At 43.0% G+C, this 21,022-nt stretch overlaps 1 protein-coding gene across 2 annotated transcripts in view; it reads right to left on the bottom strand.

Annotated features, from left to right (window-relative positions):
- The window catches only part of LOC126251445 (cyclin-dependent kinase 14), a 525,593-nt gene that overhangs the window by 43,079 nt on the left and 461,492 nt on the right, over positions 1-21,022 (bottom strand). For both annotated transcript variants that reach the window (XM_049951872.1, XM_049951871.1), the window contains one exon: positions 15,519-15,712. In XM_049951872.1, coding sequence (XP_049807829.1) covers positions 15,519-15,712 — 194 coding nt within the window. The remainder of the gene's footprint in view (positions 1-15,518; positions 15,713-21,022) is intronic.

The raw sequence follows: 21,022 nt of genomic DNA, 5'->3' as shown, positions 1-21,022 counted from the left end.
TGGTGCGAAAAGTGGCAGTTGTTTTTCAGTAAGGGAAAGTGTGTACAAAAAAAGTGAGTACAAAAAGAAATTTTTTAAATTTCTATTACACGACAACAAGCACGAATTTAAAAGCTGTCGATTCAACTGAACGCTCAGGGATCACAATTACTAGAAACTGAAACGATCACATAGGTGATGTCCTGGGGTGGGGGCACAAAGACTGAGTTTTATTGGCAGGACACTTAGAACATGCAACAAATGTACTAAAGGGACTGCCTACACTAGGCATGTGCGTCCTCTACTGGAGTATTGCTGTACGGCATTAAGACTGACGGAGGGCATCGGAAAAGTTCGAAGTAGGGCAGCTAGTTCTGCATTTTCGCGAAACGGAGAAGTGTCACGGATGTGATACGTGATTTGGGTTGGCAATCATTAAGACAAAGGCGTTTCTCGCTGCAGCGAAACTTTTCACGAATTTTCTCCTCAGAATGATAAAATACATTTCTGGCGCCTACCTGCATAGAAAGAAATGATCATCGCGATAAAATAAGTCACACCTCGCAAGGAAAGAATTAAGTGTTCCTTTTTCCTGCGTGCTATTCGAGAGTGGAACGCTGAAGAAACAGTTCGAAGGTGGTTCGATGAACCCTCTGGAAGCACTTAACTGTTAATTCCAGCATAGTCACGCAGGTATGTATGTCCTCTGCTACATCTCGTAAAAGCTTGAAGAGGAGATGTTTACTGATTTTCAGCAGCAATAAATTTTAGATTATAAATTACCATTTACAGTAACAGACCAGGAAAACTGATAGGGAAGCGCGCGTCTTAACATCCGCCTTGTCTAGGAGATTTTTCCTGTCGATAATGGGTTTGCTATTAGGCATGTGTCAGGCGAGTTAACGTTTCGATCGAGGCTCTTAAGTTAACATTAGCCACTCGTATCTAGTTACCTGCTATTATTTGCCAATTTTTCTGGCTCGAAGGTCCAGTGAAGGTTGCACAGCTGAAATAAGTTAGGTTGGCTTATTTTTGCCAACGTTGAAACCTCTGAGTTCCATGACGATAAATTATGATAGCGTTTCACTGTACCAGCCACTGATAGAACTGTTTGAACTTGTTAATTCTTGCTACTCTGAGTTATTTAAATTTTCCTGAACCCTCAATTTTCGGACTGATCTTATGAGACCCACTTTGAATTCTCTCCTGTGGTAGCCTCTTCATCTTAGAGTAGCACTTGCACCCTACGTTTTCCATTATTTGTTGGCTATAATCCCATTTTTATCTACAGTTTTTATCCTCTACAATTCCCTCTAATACCACAGAAGTTATTCCCTGACGTTTTAACACATTTACTATCATCCTGCCCTTTCTTCTTGTCAGTATTTTCCGTATGTTCCTTTCTTCGCCAATTCCTAGGAGAGCCACTTCATTCCTTACCGTATCAGTCCATATAATTTTCAACATTCTTCTGTAGCACCATAAACATTCCGATTCTTCCTCTTTCGGTTTCCCTACAGCCCATGATTCACTACCATGCACTGTTCTGCTCCAAACAGTATGTTCTCAGAAATTTCTTCCCCAAATTAAGGCCTATGTTTGATACCAGCCTGGTGTTTTATACCAGTAGACTTCTCTTGGCAACGGATGTCCTCTTTCCTTGTGCTGGTCTGCTGCTCAACATCGTCTACTTTGTGATCAATTTTGATGTTAAATTTCTCGGTATTCTCATTTCTGCTACTTATCCTTGCTTTTGTCTTTTCCGATTTCCTCACTATCCATATTCTGTACTCATTAGACTGTTCATTCCATTTAACAGACCATGAAGCTCTTCAGTTTCACTCAGGACAGCAATGTCACAAGCAAATCTTATCACCGATATCCTGTCACCCTGGATTTTAATCCAGCTCTTGAACCTTTCTTTCATTTCAGTCACTGCTTCTTCGATGAAAGACTGCATCGTTGTCATACCCCTTTATAATCCGAGCACTTCGTTCTTTGTCTTCCAATCATTGTTCCCTCTTGTTTCTTGTACTTATTGTGTATTACTTATCTTTCTCTACAGGTTAGTCCTATTTTTCTAAGATTTCGAACATCTTGCCCCCTTTTACAATATCGAACGCTTTTTTCAGGTCGGCAAAACTATCAGCGTGTCTTGATATTTCTTCAATCTTGCTCCCATTATCAAGTGCAATGCCAGGACTGCCTCTCTGGTGCGCTTTTCTATTTTAAGTAAAGTAAAACACGTAAAAGGGATTCATGTCAGTATGTCTACCCATTGTTCGGTTACAGTTATGAACTTTGATTCCGTTTGTGACTGCAGAAATCAGTTAAAACGCAAATTATGAACTACTTTTACTGAAGACAGGGCCTCGTCATCAATGGTACTTTTTATGCTTTTATTATTTATGGTGTATCATTTAATGTGTTGTGCAAAAGCAGTAACATAACTCTGCTGGTACGTAAGTGTGAGAAAGAGTGTTTTGTTTAGACTTTAGACATTCTCATCGATTATAGAGGTGTGATGTTCTGAGCTACGATGCTAAATCCTATGCTTATTTGACGGACGTTTCGCTGAAGTGGAGAAATGTGGAGTCCGATCATACAACTAATTATCTCGGCCGTACTAGTATCACTACCATCGTTAATTAGAACACAATTACGACGGGAGTAAATGACTCTGCACTCAACTGAAGTTAAAACTGACACGTTGTGACGAACTGTTACCTATTCAAATGGTTCTGAGCACTATGCGACTTCTGAGGTCACCAGTCCCCTAGAACTTAGAACTACTTAAACCTAACCGACCTAAGGACATCACACACATCCACGCCCGAGGCAGGATTCGAACCTGCGACCGTAGCGGTCGCGCGGTTCCAGACTGTAGCGCCTAGAACCGCACGGCCACTCCGGCCGACTGTTACCTGTTCGTCACGGATATTACGAAGCGCATACGAACATAAAGAATGCCCGAAACACAAATTTTAATAATTGGCAACCAATGCTGTACAATCGCAATAAAGTCATGAGAATAACATATGACTGCGACATAAACAGTCTTGAAGCAAAGCGTATACTCTGCTTCAAGGCTGCTTGTGTCGCATTCATATCTTATTCGACACATTCTTTGAGTTGTCAAGGCTGTACGCCTGGTTGGTTAGGAAGGAGTTGAAGTTTGTGGTCTGAAGATGAGTGTAATCCCGAAAAACATGTTCTAATGAAAGAGCCAATCGAACATCTCATGACTTTATTGAGATTGTACAGCATTGGTTGCCAATTACTAACATAAAAATGATCGCAGACCTCAGACGGGATTTTATGTCCTGCATATCACCAAATTTTACCCTGTGTCGAGTTGGGCCATTTGGTTGCATCACTCCCAAGTGGTGATCTTTCTAGCTCTGCCGCGTGATGGAATTGAATGCAGCAGAAAGGGTAAACAAAGATCACGAACTGTCTCCCAGACAGACAGTAGAACAAAAGCGAAACTTCCATAACGGGAGCCAGTCTGCACTGTTCTGAAAAATGCCTCGTGAATCAGTGTGAGGTGACAAGTTTACTGCTTCTGTTCAGGCAAGAATGACATGCCAGCCCCCTCCCTTTCATGTCGTCGGTGCGGAGGACGACAGGGTCACCATTCGCGTGTGCTGGGATGCCGCTGTTAACAGCCCCGCGCCAGTAAAACTTTACTGCAGCCGTTTCTGTCTTCCTTATTTATACGCGGTCACCCTTGCCGGCTTATAGCCGGCTGCAGCGAAGGCGAGGACACCATTCTGCTGGCGCATCAATAGGAAACCGGAGTATATGTCTACGAAAGCTATCCCGCGGCCATCTCTGGACCCAGTGTCCTCAGTACTTTTTTCGCTCAGGTTATTCGTACCGAGCGCTCGCTGGCAGAAGCGGGTCGCGTGAATAATGCACATGGCCGCTGACATGGCAGCGGAGCGACATAACACGTCGCCGTAGGTACTACATTTCTGATACAGCACCAAAAAACGGGACGTGACTTGGGGTATGATGAGGCGAAAAAAGGGAGGCGGTACGTACAGACGACGAACGTATTTCAATGCTGCGGGAGCAAACGAGATCACGAGTGCTGTACAAATTCAAGCGAAAATTAAAAATTGCTCTAATTCAGGCATGGGAACCTTTCCTAATTATGGAGACAAATTATTATTGTCACCTAGTCCTGAGCGAACTAATTCTTTGAACAGAATTAAAGTAAGTAGCTACTAAACACTCCATACTTTACAATGCTCTGGCGTAACCTTTGCATAATTTCGCAATACTAATTGGAGTGAAAAACGCTCTTGTGCTTTAATTACGACATCGTAAATCTGACATTGTTTAAGCAGCGTAGAATTTGTCGAGCTGGTTATACTTTCGCACATATGTGCTTTTGCGAGGGACAGGTGTTTTTCCTGAAAAGGTGCGCACATATATGGGGTACATCTCTCTACCATCAGGCAAAATTTATAAAACCCCTACAAAACAATATTGTTATGTTTATGTTTCAGTCATGTTCAGGACAATTAAGAGTAATTTACAACTAACTATTAAGAAATCAAGTACTGCCTAACTATTAAGAAATCAAGTACAGAACTAAAATGTTTCAACATGTTTCAATATCCCGCTGGTCACTATAAGTAAGGTACCTTGACAGAATAAGACCTGGTATTCTCTGTATATTAGCTGAACATAAATTACGAGTAGCTCTGAGACCGTATTTTATACCATCATGAACCACTCACTCAGCTGAAAGAGGTTAGGATCAGATCGAATGAAATGGAAGGCCGAATCTGGCGTCCCGTGGCTCAGTGGGGTGGGATGGGTGTTGACTTTTGCCGTGTATGCCTCAACAGCACTCATACCTTAACTTAAATACAACTTATGCTAAGTAACAGTCTTTCCAATAATTTACAATGTAAAGGGCACGCCGTCAAGATACTTACCAAATTCCTCGGTGTTTGTATGTGCTGGTAAATGAAACACGCACTAGAGAAGCCAACTTCAAGTCTTCCAGCAGCTATTCTAATTTACATTTCCCTCGATTTTCCCCAAAACAGTTAGGGCGATTGCCTACGTGACACAGTAGTAATGTCAGTGTTGCTCATTGCTACATGGTTTACGTTACATCACTGTTGTATTTCTAGACGCTGGCTCAACAGATTAGAGATTGTTTTACCGCTTCCCGCAATAGACTCCATTTTTCAGTGACCACCAAAAAGTTAAAAAATCCACACAAGGGCGAGTAGGACTCGCACTGCCAGGGTTTAGTGAAAACTTAATTACATATTTAAGGTAGTTATCTATAGCTTTTGATGAGTGAGTTTGCGAGTATCCAAATACGTGGCGTGAATGGCCGTATCTTTTAATTGCACTGACTTAGAAGATTATTTTTTTTACTTAGCCAAGGGATCGTAGACCTAAACATTTGACACAAACTTCAACTTGATATCTCTAACCGTTCCTGAGGAAAAGATGTCTAAACGGTCGGACGAACTGACGTACAACAAAGTGATCCCTTAAGGATTCCTGTTTTACTGACTGAGGTACGGGACCCTAAAAACGAAGTTGGAGCAAGTTTCACCATGGTTTACATTTTGGTTCAGAATCAAATATTCATTGTCCAAAGAACATTAATAATTTCCCATCAGTTATCGGGAGCTCGTATTCAGGATTTCTCTCAAAGGCTCATTAAATTATGTAAACCACAGACTTTTCATCTACACCAGCATGAATACTCAGAAAATCACGTTTAAGTGTCTGGCAGAGGGTTCATCGAACCACCTTCGCAATAATTCTCGATTATTCGTCTTTCGAACAGCGCGCGGAAAAAAAAACATGCACCTAAGTTTTTCCGTGCGAGCTCTGATTTTCCTTATTTTATTATGATGATCGTTTCTCCCTGAGTAGGTAGGTAGGCGTCAACAAAACATTTTCGCATTCCGAGGAGAAAGTGGGTGACTGAAGTTTCGTGAGAAGATCCCGCCGCAAAGAGAAACATCTTTGTTATAACGATGTTCATCCCAAATACTGTAACATGTACGTGACATTCTCTCCCCTATTTCTCGATAGTACAAAACTTGCTGCCCTTCTTTTAACTTTCTCCATGAACTCCGTCAATCCTATCTGGTAAGGATCCCAGTGCCGCAGCGATATTCTAAAAGAGGACGGACAGGCGTAGCGTACGCAGTGTCTTAGATTTGTTGCATCCGCTAAGTGTTGTGCCAATAAAACGCAGTCTTTGGTTCACCTTCCCCACAACAATTTCTTTGTGTTTTTTTTTTCAATTTAAGTTGTTTGCAATTGTAATTCCTTGACATTTAGTTGAATTTACGGCCTTTAGATATGGTTGATTAATCGTGTAACCGAAGTTTAACTGATTCCTTTTAGAACTCATGCGGATAACTCTTCATTATTCCTGCTCAATCACCAATTTTCACACCATACAGATACCTTTTATAATATTTTTGCAATTTGTTTTGATCTTCTGGGGAGTTTGCGAGGCGATAAACGACAGCACCATCTGCAAATAACCTAAGACGACTGCTCAGATTGTCTCCTAAATCGTTTATACAGACAAGGAACAGCAGAAGACCTATAACATTACCTTGGAGAACGTCAGACATCACTTCTGTTTTATTCGGTGACTTTCCGTCATTCACTACGAACTGTGGCCTCTGACAGGAAATCACGAATCCAGTTGCGTAACACGATATTCCCAAGCACGCGATTTGTTTACAAGGCGCTTGTGAGGAACGGTGTGTAAAGTTCAAAAATGGCTCTGAGCACTATGGGACTCAACATCTTAGGTCATAAGTCCCCTAGAACTTAGAACTACTTAAACCTAACTAACCTAAGGACATCACACACACCTGCCCGAGGCAGGATTCGAACCTGCGACCGTAGCTGCAGCGCGGTTCCGGACTGAAGCGCCTAGAACCGCTCGGCCACAGCGGCCGACGCGAGTAAAGAGCTAGTTGCTGTTTTACAAGAACTATGTTTTCTAAATTCGTGTTGACTGCGTGTCAGTGAACCGTTCTCTTCGAGGTAATTCATAATGTTGGAACACAATATAAGAGGGTAGCCCAGAAAGTAATGCACCGCATTTTTTTCTCATCTGAAAACAATGCTAGGAATGCAAAACGTTACATACGTATTATTTGAAGTCCCCTGTGCGAGCATGCAAAGTTTCCGTCACTTCCGACCGATAGCGTAGCTGCAGGACAGTTTCAAAACGGCGTCTTGAGGCGATGTACAGGGGATACGTAAAATAATGTGAACAGTCGTAGAAATGGGATGTTTGTCTTTGACTGTCAACAACGCAGGTAAGGCACGTTTCACGAACTGTGCGTTTTCAGTACGGATTGCAGGTTTTTTACGAGTATTGCACACTTCGTATTTACATTCAGAGGTCGAAGTCGTCGTGTAATGAAAGACCTAACAGTTCCAAAGAGAGCACTTTGTGGGGTCCCGATAAGCTGGAGCATTAGTAACCAAGACAGCCAACTTGCTGAATGTTTCAAGAGCAACTGTTTGAACAATCATAATAGCCCACACAAAACATGTAAAGACATCATCGTGTAAACGCAATAGTGGGCACAAATCAGAGATCGTTGTACGCTAACAATAATTGTGTCAAAACAACACAAAACTACGGCGGCTAAAGTGACTGCAGAACTCAGTATCCATCTTCGAGACCTGTACCTATTGACACTGTCTGCCGAGAACTCCATCAAACGAATATTCATGGACGAGCTGCTACACCGAAACCATAAGCGACGACAATGAACGCAAAGAAACGTAAAACATTTTGTCAGGAGCATAAATCCTGGACAGCTGATCAGCGGAAACACTTCATATGGTCTGACGCGTCAGCGTTTTCTTTATCTCCAACATAGGGCCGGGTTTACGTCTGGAGGCCGCCAAAAGAAGTCTACATCCTGATTGCTTGTTATCAACGGTTAAATATGGAGGTCGAGGTGTGAAGGTGTAGGCAGCTATATCATGGCATTCTGCTGGTGCCATCATTACTCTCGAAGGCCGTGTTACAGCCAACGATTAGGTAAACATTTTAGGTGATCAGGTGCACCCTATGATTCAAATGTTATACCCAACAATGCCGCCATATTTCAGGACGATAATGCACCCTTTTAAACAACCAGGACAGCACAATCGGGGTATAAGGAGTATGCAACTGAAATGGAGCATCTTCCAAGTCCCCGGACTTGAACATTATCGAACCCCTGTGGCTGGTATTGGAGTGCAGACTCCAGAGTTAGAAGAGATTCTGATCGAAGAGTGGCCTAACATTCCACTGGGGACTATGCAATCATTATATGCCAGTATTCCAAAAAGAAACGCAGCTGTATTACGGACAAATGGAAATCCAGTTCCTTATTAATAAGCCTTTCCCAAGTAAGTACATTGTTTTGTCTATCCCCTGTAAGTTACAAGCAATGTGCCGTCATTAAGTTTCTCGCTGCAGAGAAAGAAACCGTGGGGAATGTTCATAAACGCCATTCTATGGAACACCTGCTGTCGACAGAAGTACAGTTAGTCCTGGGCACGGACGGTAAGGTGTCACCAGAAAGCGGTTTCGGCGGAACTTCACGATTTGCAACGGTCGGGGAGACCGTCCACGGCTGTCACAACTGATGTTGCAGCGGGCTGCTGACGTCATTCGCGAGGGCAGAAGCATTACGACTCTGCAGTTGGCGCTGCATCTGTCAATCAGCAAAGGAAGTTCACACAGTGAAGCACTGGCTCCGCCACCAGGACAAGGATTGGTACCGACAGGGCATACACACCCTTGTTTCGCGTTGGAGGAAGGTCATAGAACGGGATGTAGATTATGTGGAAAAAAAGTGAATGTATATAAAACAACATTCCTTCGTGTGTGTAATTCTCATTAAATTCAATAAAGAATTGTTGAAGAAAAAATGCGGTGCATTACTTCCTGGGCAACACTCGTATGTTCCAAAATACTGCTGCATATCGACACATTACTTTGATCTGTTTAATGCTGCTCCAGAAATCATTCAGTTTTTTTGTTGCCGATGCTAAGTGATTTTCGTAGTAGCCCTATCCAGACCACCCCCATCAGAATGCTATAGTGCATAGGCAGACAACCGGCGCATCGCCGGCCCACGATTGCTTAGAGTACGGTCCTGCAGAATTTTGCAATGGAAGATTGTAAAAAGCCGCAAATAAAGAATTTTCATGACATCTAAGTAAATGTAAACATCTGAATATCGGGTGAACATAAAATGAATGTAGTCGCAAAAACACGTGTTTTGCGGCATAATTCGTTGGCATGGCGTGTCGGGAACGGGGTGCCATTCACATCGGTGAGTTATCCTATAAACATATTAACGTCACGGACGTCATAGTTTGACTTGACGCGCTAAGAGCGCTGCTTCAAGCGACGAGATGGTCCGCGAGCTTAAGTAAGTATATGTATCAGGCGCATAGATCACCAAAGATTGCCATGCCTGCTACAGCAGGACCAAAAGAGAGATGCTCCCCGGACGAGTGTATAGCGATATGGCGCAGAGATTAACAGCATGGACTGTGATGGATTTAATTTAGCAGCGATTATCCTCATTTAGGTGTTTCGCATTTTCGCCGAAATTGCTTTAGGTGAACGTTGCAATTGTTTCTTCAAGACTATGGTCGACATCCTATCTCTGAATAGGAGTATCTTAATCGAACGTATGAAATTCTCACAAAATTTTGAGCTATGCATCATTAATTTTACTTTCTTATCCAACTGGGCCTGCCGCGTTCTTTAACCGCTTCGGCGACGCTAATTTCTTTGTGTTTCCTCCGTTCGCTGGAGGATGTTAAAGAATTGCTGAGATATCTGAACTTGCAGGTATCAAGATATCGCACAACGTATCCATAGAAGGAAAAGCTTTTTGAGAGAAGGCACAATTAATAACATTAAAAAAATTAAAGCGTGTGACAGCCTTTTCTGGAAGCTTTTGTCTCTAGTGTAGCTTTATACAAAAGTGGCAGATGTACGATAAACAGTTCGGACGAAGAGAATAAAAGCTTTTCGAATGTGACGCTACCGAACAATGCTGAAGAGTAGTTAGGTAAATCGAGTAATTAATGAGGGACTAAACTGAACTGAAGGAAAAGAACGAATTTATGGTGCAACTCACCAAAAAGAAGGGATAGTTTTGTAAGACGCATCCCGATCATCAAGGGAGGGTTCACTTGGTTATAGATTAAAATGAGGAAAGGGGTAAAATTAGAGATACTGTAGGTTGACTACTGTAAGCCTGTAGTGGATGTAGTCTGCAATAGTCACGCAGAGATGGAAGTTGCGTAGGAGAAGTGCATCAACCGCGTCTCCTGCTTGGAGGGCGCAACAAAACAAATTTTTCCACAATAAAATTTTCACTCTGCAGCGAAGTGTGCGCTGATATGGAGGTCCTGGCAGATTAAAACTGTGTGCCGGACCGAGACTCGAACTCGGGACCTTTACCTTTCGCGGGAAAGTGTTCTGCCATCTGAGCTACCCAAGCACGACTCACGACCCGTCCCCACAGCTCCAATTCTGCCAATACCTCGTCTCCTACCTTCCTACCTATCAGCGCGCACTCCGCTGTAGAGTGAAAATTTCACTCTGGAAACATTCCCCAGACTGTGGCAAAGCCATGTCTCCGCAATATCCTTTCTTCCGAGAGTGCTAGTTCTGCAGGGTTTGCAGGAGAGCTTCTGTGAAGTAAAGTATGGTGAAAGTTATGGTGATTCTCGTGTACGACTGTGATGGTGTTATCCTAACGCATTACGTTCTCCACGGCAGACCGTCAATGCACAGTATTACTTTTCGTTTTTGAAGAATCACTTGCGACCAGCTTTCCGAAAGAAGCGGCTACACTTTCTGCGCAACCCACCCACCATTTTGGACGACAATGCACGGGCGCATACAGCGCAATCTGTGGCTGCTCTGTTCGATCGATAGGACTGGGATGTACTGTACCAGCCACCATACTCCCCGGACTTAAGTCCTTGTGACTTTGATTTGATTTCGAAGATGAAGGAACCACTTCGTGGCATTCGATTCAGAGCTTTTCCAGAGATTCGACAGGCAGTAGAACGCTCTATTCGCACCGTCAACAGAACAGGCTCTGTTAACGGTATACTACGCCTTCCACGTCGCTGGCAACGGGTTCTACACAACGCTGGCGACTACTTTGAAGGACAATATCAGGTGCAAACATGTAACACTTTTTTATCGGCTGTGAATAAATAGTTGCCACTATTTAAGTTCCCACCCTCGTAGTAGTAGTAGTAGTAGTAGTAGTAGTAGTAGTAGTAGTAACGAGTGCCTGGTCAGGATGGCAGTACCGTTCTTTTTGCGCTGGAGGAACAGGGCAGAAAGGTGGTGACTACAGTATACTCTCAAATGCTCCTGGTCTTACGCCCACGCCCTGCATAGCACAACGAACTTGCACCAGATCATTTGAGAACATTACTCGGACACTATCACTATTCACGTAACTGAACCACTCCTTATTTCTATCCTTAAGCCTCATTTTTCCGTGAAAATCATTTTGAAGCCCTTCTCATTCGCACATAATAAATAAACCCCGGAAAGCGTACGAGATAAACTTACTCATCATCCATTAAAACAGCAACAGTTTTCGAAGTGGTGAAGTAGTCGTGCGTGTACCATGTTTGACATTTTTGGGGGATCTATGGTTCGGAGCAAGCTGTGTAGTAATTTTTGTGGGTATCAAAATGCGTTGGTGTATACGACAAAGTACGGGAGAAAACCGCTGAATTTAGGTTGTACGTTGGTTTATGCATGCAAAATTACCGGAACTACAGTGTTTGCAGAACGTTAGTGACAAAGTTTCCCCTTAAATTATTGAAAATTAAATGCATCTGTGGCAAGGCGTCCACAAAATGTTCACAGCGCAATGTGTCACCTACGTCTCAATGACAGCCATCTCACTAAAATTATAAATCTCGCCATAATAAATTTGAAATCTTATATGAAATTAATTTTAAGTTCTCTCTTTGTCATTATTTTGTAACTAAAGTATAAAATCGCTTATCAGCTGTTAACAAATGTGAGATTAGAGCAATAATAAAAAAAGAACAAAATTCGCTTTGGATTGGGATAAAACCAACGCATCTCAGCGTACTACGCTGGCGCATTACACTAGCCTATTGAGCTCTCTGAAACATCGTGGCCATTGTTAATGGATGGTAAGTAACCTCGACTGCTTTCTAAGGAACTAAATGTCCTGAAAGAAGGCTTACCAGGTAGGACGGCTTTAGGGCGAGAAAACTGACATCTTAAACCACACCATCCTTCAATCTGTTATCCGATACCTATCCGCGACCCCACGCCATTATTCTTGTCCAGTTCATTTGCTATTCGGGTAAGTCCAGCTCTGTCCAACACAAGCCGCTAAGTTCTCGTAGAGTTTGCATTTTCTTGTGTTGTTCACAATATCGCAAAGACTGCTGCATAATGACCCATTTGTCCATATCATCAATGATGTAGTGTGCACTCTGCTTGATTCTTTGGGCGGAATATTTGTTATACTAATCCCAACATCGTGTTCCTCCTGCTGTAATTTGCGTACCATCGACTTACCCGGTTTTAATATTTTTCTCGCACGTTCCATATGCACTTTCCCTGCCTTCGCCTCATCACTAGTAAATTTAATTTTGTTACTCGCAATCCGGCGCGGCTGGCCGCAATGGTATTTTCCGCGATCTCGCTCATTCTTTTACACTCAGTAACATCACACACTACTTCAAACTGGAGCATGTCTGATCTTCAGTTAGCTTTGCCTCACAGTAGGTAAAGGGTGTACATAAAGTCTTGCTCTCATTTAAAAAATCATGACTTGGAAACCATTACACTTAGAGAAGTGGTTTTTTTTCTAAACGTATAGCAGCTCTCAATTTTTTCTTTCCTCCTCTGTTGCAGTTTTGACTGATGCATCAGAATTGGGACACACCAAGAGAAGGCGCAATGTGTCATCTGGTATGTAGAATCCAAATCTGTGATAACTATAATGGAGAATTATGGGTGTCAGTATGGGAGTGGCCAACTGGTGTAAATAAGCATAATGAGGTAGTTCAAAAATCTTTCCTGGAAGTCTACATCTGAAAGCACATGTTAGAGTGCAAGCTACATTTCTACGCTGCCCCCAGAAGTCAAATCGCCGCGGATCACACGAATAGCAGGAACGAAGGTGTACCCTTCATAAACTGTCACATAAGCGTAAGATGTGCAAATGGTCCAAGCTCTGTATCTAAAGATCGTTCTCTGTGCTATGGGTTCTCATATTCCATGCTGGCCTCCATAGATTCTGGTAACGGCTACCCAAAAAAGTGCCTGTTTTCAGATGACGCTACATTCTTCATTTCTGGAAATAAGAATCGCCACAACATTAGGATTGGGGGCTCCGTGAAACCAAACAACTCACGTTAACACATATGTGATAGCCCGGAAGACGATACGGCCATAGGTCCATTATTCGCAGAGAAAACTATAACGCCGAAATGTTTACCTGTGCTTGCGGGAGTAGTTCCTGCGATCACACATCGAAGCGCTAAAGCCGTCTATCTTCTCCCAGAATTGGAACTTGAACGTGCGCGTTGTACTGAATGACATTTCCTGAGGGGTGGCTGGGTTGTGATTGTACCATCGCATGGCCCCGTGCTCTCCACGACGTAACGCCATTAAACTTCTTTTTGTGAGGTTACTGTGGCGTTGTCGATAGGCGCAGCGCTAGCTATCGACACCACAAAGACACTCCTTGCTATCGGAGCATCGCGGGGCACACCAATGAGACGAAAGTAGCAAGACACACCCACTGAAGTTTTCCGTGCCACCGTAGGCGGCCTGTCTTCAAACAGACCCACACACGGACACGAAAGCTCTACGCCCGGCTACGCTCCAGTCGACGCCTAGTCCACAGCAAGCAGCGGAAAGAGTATCATGTTCGCCGGAACAGAGTTAGACTTAAGTTAATCTGCCAGTCCTTGCACGTGTTTGTCAACTCTGAACAGTGCTTCGAGTTTTATTGCCAACGACAGCCTATTTCAGCACAAGTGTCACACTAGTTCGATCTTTGTACGTAAATGTATCTCCCCTCTGACCCACTGCCACCTCAAAGAAGAAGTTCACTGTAAGTATATTTCAATTATCACATTTTACGCGTGTTTGCATGCAATAATCATGTCATTTAGCACCTATTTGGAACCCAATTTATTTCTGACTACCCGTCACAACAGTTTCGTCAAGAATCGCTTATACAGAACACCAGTGAATGACACTACTGCCCTTCGTGTACAGATAGACGAAGCAATCAGGACTTAATACCGCAAAGCTTACTCGTACACGGACAGAACACTAATATCGCCTTGATATTGTACGAGTGACGAGTATGGAACACACGGAAATTGTAGCATAACATAAAAATATTTTCAGAGCTTCTAAACGTTTCCGAACAAACCACGAAGCTATGTATCTAATAGTTCCCAAGTTATGATTTTTAGAAATGATACGGGTACAGCGAAGGTCCTGGAAGAGCATCTGAACGGAATGGACAGTGTCTTGAAAGGACGATATAAGATGAACATAAACAAAAGCAAAACGAGGATAATGGAATGTAGTCGAATTAAATCGGGTGATTCTGAGGGAATTAGATTAGGAGATGAGACGCTTAAAGTAATAAATGAGTTTTGCTATTTGGGGAGCAAAATAACTGATGATGGTCGAAGTAGAGACTAAATAAAATGTTGAATGGCAATGGCAAGGAAAGGAAAGCGTTTCTGAAGAGAAATTTGTTAATATCGAGTATAGATTGAAGTGTCAGGAAGTCGTTTCTGAAAGTATTTGTATGGAGTGTAGTCACGTATGGAGTGTAGTCACGTATGGAGCGTAGCCACGTATGGAGCGTAGCCACGTATGGAGCGTAGCCACGTATGGAGCGTAGCCACGTATGGAGCGTAGCCACGTATGGAGCGTAGCCACGTATGGAGCGTAGCCACGTATGGAGCGTAGCCACGTATGGAAGTGAAACATGGACGATAAATAGTTTGGACCAAAAGAGAATAGAAGCTTTTGAAACGTGGTGCTGCAGAAGAATGCTGAAGGTTAGATGGGTAGATCACATAACTAATGAGGTATTGAATAGAATTGGAGAGAAGAGAAATTTGTGGCACAACTTGACTAGAAGAAGGGATCGGTTGGTAGAACACGTTCTGGGGCATGAAGGGATCACCAATTTAGTATTTCAGGGCAGCGTGGAGGGTAAAAAATCGTAGAGGGAGACTACGAGATGAACACACTAAACAGATTCAGAAGGCTCTAGGCTGCAGTAGGTACTGGGAGATGAAGCTTGCACGGGATAGAGTAGCATGGAGAGCTGCATCAAACCAGTCTCTGGACTGAAGACCACAGCAGCAGCATGGCTACTTTTCAGGATATCATGTATTTCCTCTTTACGAGATTTCTGTGAAAGTGTGGCCCAGCAAGCAGCGTGGCAGCTCACCCCGAAGGCGGAGTAGCGTTTGGTGCGGCGCTGGCCCTCCTTGTTGAGGAAGACCTCGGACTTGGGCCGCGGCGGCTTCTTGGGCCGCAAGATGACTCTCGCCTCCTCGCGGATGTCCTCGTCCAGCAGCTTGGAGTCGCTCGACACGGACAGCTGCCGCGTCACTCGGTCGCGATCGCCCAGGCCATCCCAGTCTGCAAAACAACAACGCCGCCATTACGGCTCCGCACACACTGCGAGATCAGAGCTCAAAACATTACAACGGGCAGCGCGCAGAGTAAACTGGCAGGGGGACCATCAAACCTGTCACTCACAGAGTTTGACAGTCTTTGGTATTATGTAGATGGTTCTGCCCCGACTACCTGACTAAGTGGCTTTTCGTGCGACGGCCCCTGGTTTCAGGGAAGATAGATGTAAAAGTTTTATATAGTCTGTCGGTAAACTGAAGAGCGAGCGAGCGAGTCCCCACTCTGCCTACCCAGCTACGTCACGAGGCGCTTCTACAGGCTGTTTCACAACGTAGTACCGGCCCTGCCGCGGCGCGCGCTTCAAATCTGTGGCGACGCCGTGTACAGATACGTCTCGGCTGCGTTCATTTTTAGACAAATGCATTAAGACCATAAGGAATACAAAAAACGATAGCTTCTTCCGAAACACAACATTATAGAGTAAATAATATTAAGATAAGAATGGAAGTCAGGATTATACTACAAACATAGAACCGAATTCCTGTTTATGTGAATATATTGTATGTTCCTCTATTATTATTCGTAAAACGAACCCCATATAATGCAATCAATCTGTAGAATTTAAGGCTTGTTCTTACTTTGTGTTTCTACTAAAAGGCAGAAGTTTTTATTGAAGGACTTGCAACACGAAGAGTGTTTAAAAGGTAAGCAGAAATTTATAATTTTGAGTATTGTATTAGTCTTATTTGCACTACTTTCTTGTCACTGTCTTCGTAAACATGTCTCAAAAGTATGTACACAATGTTATGCATATTGGGTATTTACTCTGATGTCAGCTGTCAAAAAGGTTACATGTGTTTTTGTAGCATCAAGGATTATTTGTTATAGGAATGGAATGAAGTGTATGAAATTTTTAGAAATGTTAAATATTGCTTTTGATGAGTCTGTATATGAGTGAACCAAGGGCACACAAGTGGTATAAACATTTCAAAGTAGGCCTTAAAGGACAGCGGTTTTACAAGCATGGATGAGATTAAAAATGCACAGTTAAGAGACTTATAAACTAACCCGAAGAAACAGTTCCTAAATAATTCTAGGCGCTCAGTCCGGAACCGCGCGACTGCTACGGTCGCAGGCTCGAATCCTGCCTCGGGCATAGATGTGTGTGATGTCCTTAGGTTAGTTAGGTTTAAGTAGTTCTAAGTTCTAGGGGACTGATGACCATAGCTGTTAAGTCCCATAGTGCTCAGAGCCATTTGAACCTAAATAATTTCGGGAACTGGAAAAAGCACTGGCGCAAGTGTATAGTATGTAATGGGGAATATTTTGAAGATGATAACATTGCTATAGATTAACAAATAAAGTTCTTACCAAAAAATAAAAATTAATCTGTGAACGCACCTCGTATGTCAAGCTTTCTGCTTAGAAGTCCAGAATCGATGTACATGTTTTGAAGAAAATTTCAACAGTGTTTAGAAAAGCTATTGAGCACGTATTTCAAGCAATATGTCTCAGAAGCAGGTGAATAGTGACCGAGATAGAGATTTAGTGTCCCATAAGCATCAAAGGTGTTACGTGATTTTGAAACGGTCTATAACGATCGGTTTCCACCCAAGATTATTAGTTTTCCTTCATGGCGATTCCATTAAACTATGCGGCTTATTTTCGCGTGCGTTCATTATGCGTCCTATTGGATGAGGCTGACGTGTGCATAAATTGCAGCCCTTTGGTTGGGACTGGTAATATTAGCCAACATTTCTTTTTGGATCGCCTCTTTAATACGCGCTGTAATAACATTAGAGACGACCGAACGCTCGTTATTCCGCAAATACCTCCTCTTCCTCGTATTCCGCACATTTTCTTGCAATGCTAGACGATTATCCATCACTTCCGGATATCGAAGTATATCATTAAGTATACAGAGTTAACTGACCGACACTGGCAACTAAGATCCCACGAACAGAAACGACGTATATCACTGCACGCCGATCTACACCGCTAGACCGATAACGGGCAATACATTTTGGGTGCCCCTGTAGGCCGGTGGCAGCGTTCTTCCGGGAAACGCCGCTTCCCCCACCAAAAGCGCTGCTCGCTCTTGAGTTTACAGACAGACTATACGTACCTCCTACATGTGTAACGTTAGTCACGATTCAACCGAGCAAGTGCAGCGCAGCACCTAAGGTTCACGGCTATGTAGGAGGCGATACGGCTTCAAATCCTGCCCTGTGTAGTATTCAATGTCATTGCACGGTATATTAAACAGAATGTCACGCAAAATTATTAAAAATATTCATTTTTGTCACAGCAATTTCATTAATAAATCAGTCATTACAGCACACTTTCTTCAAATTATATTCCGTTGGTAGTGCATAGCTAAAATCCAAATATATGGAAAACATTCGCTTCCTGAGTTTCCTGGACGTGATCTCACGTCTTGATGTCCCCTCTCCCTTACAGGCCGGTACGGAATTGCCAGGTCCCGTAAACCGCCAGCTGGCATTTATCGCCAGCGTCAGGGGTTCCCAAACGCATCGTCAGAGCAGTGTCAGTGGAAAGAGTACACCTAAATGGAAGAAGCAAGCGTTACAAGGACAGCCCGAAGAAGATCCACCTGAAGTAGAGGAATTTGATGAAAAATCTAAGGGCGAATTCACCAACTCAAACAGATACATCGAAAGATTGCTTCAGGATTTGCATGGCCTATACTATTTAATGATACTCTGTAAGATGAAATTGAAAAATAAAATTACTTCGATTGTTCAGCAGAATTTAAACCTGTACCGCAAACGCGGTAGCCACGGACCTTAAGTGCAGCGCTACGATGGCTTGGTAGATACATATTTAACGTTACAGGTACAGTAGATTTGGATAAACCAACATTGATACTGTCGGAAACTACGGAACGTCGCACGAAAGGCCGCTAGCCAAGTACCCATGACATGTCCCTCTACAACATACCCAAGGTTCATTAGAAACCGTGGCTAACAAGTCTAGTTGTCTCCCTGTAAGCCCAGTTCCTTCACTGTTTCCTCGAGGCACGACTCAATCCAATGGCATCATAGCTGATGTGGACTTAATAGAAAGTCGAAAGTGGTTACGATATCAATTCTGACCCACAGTTGGAGAAACAAAAGAATTTTTCTTTACTAGACGTGAAATGTGTTTCCCTTAGGCAGTGAGACTCGTTTAAGTAATGTAAACTTAGTGTGTGCCATAGTTTCATGAACATTAGCCTTAAGCCGTCTTCATATGGGATGTAAAATTTTATATGGACGTGGAAGCTGTACCGAGTTTTGTGACCTCCGTTCGTATTTTACATTGAGGAGGCATTGCTACGTGTGAATCACGAGGTAAGTTCTGCTAATTTTGCCAACGTGCAACTGAAAGATTAACCAATAAAAGGCAAGAATGCTCTACGGCACAATCAGAACTTGGTAGACGCGACATTGGATTTCAATGTTTACAGTTGAAACTCATATGTGAAGGGTTTGAAAAGCAGCAGCACATTGATGATCTCCCGAAAATGCGTTGTTATTGGTACGATTTGTTGTAATAATATGACTGGAAAATCATGTTAGTGGTTAAAGAATTTCCGTTTGTTATTTTCGTATTGTAACTTGTCTGTTACAGAAGTACAAAAGTGTACAACAGCACAGTGAAAATTCATTTGTTCTTGGTAAGGCTTGCTACAATTAAATTTCAGTTTATAACATATCGGACATTAAAAGCCTTCAGGAGATCCTAAGGTAAAAGAAATGGTTGTACGTTACCCACGTTCAACATAGTGTAGTGGCTAAAGGTGCGGAGTTAACAAGTAATGGGTAGCTTTCCACGTCCTACAACACCCGAAATCTTTTTTGTGCACCTTCGCGGTTCCTGAAAGGTTCTGGGACTTCCTTATTAAATTATTGGATGTATATTTTGTAATACTGTATGTAAAACTTTTTTAAATGTAGTTGCAAGTGTGCGAATAAATGATAAACTAACTTGTTCCCCATCATTTCGCTAAAAGAATCATTCAAATGATTTATGGAACATGTAAATAACAACTACCTATTTGTCTAACTATCTAGCTAAACTAATGTAAGAAAACACACACACACACACACACACACACACACACACACACACACACACACAGACACAGAGAGAGAGAGAGAGAGAGAGAGAGAGAGAGAGAGAGATGCGTTGGCGTACGTTGTCACCGCACCATACGCCAACGACTGGGCTCAGATTCCAAACTTCTCTTAGCGTCAGAAGAAGACAGGATGCGTAATGTTCTGGCGTAACCACAAGCGCCGGAACTTAGAGGAAGAACGCAGGACCAGAGAAGGCGGGGAGGAAACGTCAGCCAATAGCCCGCTGACAAGGACCACGCCGCTACCTCTGCAAGAAGTGAATATAAGCGTCGCTCCTGTCAGCGTCGGCCGCTCAGATCGGCTCAGTATACGGACATTAGTCATCAGTGACGTGTGTAAAACTTGCAGGAACGTTGAATAGCCAAGAATATTACTGTTTGCATGGACCGGAACTCTAACGCGGAACCTCACTTTTCTCGACTTAACTACCCACAGACGCGAATCACACCTGTCTCCTCTTCTACCTATTTTCTGATCTCTAAATGTCTCTATACCACGATGGAATTGCACTCCTGGGAGAAACAGCTTAGTCACGATCTAGGATTGATTCCAGAATGGTTATTTCACACGGCCAAACGAAAGTCATTCTGGACGGATCCTTCGTGAACTGCTTCTTTCTTTCGAACTTTTACTTACGTCTTCATCCAAGTTTAAAATAATTATCTATACCACGAAATATAGCGCCAAATAGAAGACACAGTTTTAAAGGATAATGCCATCTGATTAATGATAAGGAGAGCAAGCTTAAGCAAAAAACGCAGTATTGGAGGGGAGGGGCGGAGGAATGATTTAGTACTAACACACTTCTGAAAACTGAATATGTATGGTGGACGGTAGGTACTGGGAGATGAAGCTTGCACAGGATAGAGTAGCATGGAGAGCTGCATCAAACCAGTCTCAGGACTGAATACCACAACAACAACAACAACAACAACAACAATGGTGGACGGTGAGCTCCTAGTTTAATTACCTGAAAGCGTAGCGAATAACACCGAAACAGATGCTGTTAATTCCGAAAACGTGCCCTAATATCGATCGCCTATTAGTGCTTAACAACCTGAAAAGTCTGCTCTTTGACCAGTATTAGTAAGTGCAAGTAGTTCGCCTCTCCCGCTGAAGGTTAACAGAGAAACTGCATCAGTGTCAAAATTTCCCTTACAGTCTGGAAAGCACT

The sequence above is a fragment of the Schistocerca nitens genome, chromosome 4 (genome assembly GCF_023898315.1).
Source record: "Schistocerca nitens isolate TAMUIC-IGC-003100 chromosome 4, iqSchNite1.1, whole genome shotgun sequence".
Lineage (NCBI taxonomy): Eukaryota > Metazoa > Arthropoda > Insecta > Orthoptera > Acrididae > Schistocerca > Schistocerca nitens.
This window is presented reverse-complemented; position numbering and strand designations above follow the sequence as displayed.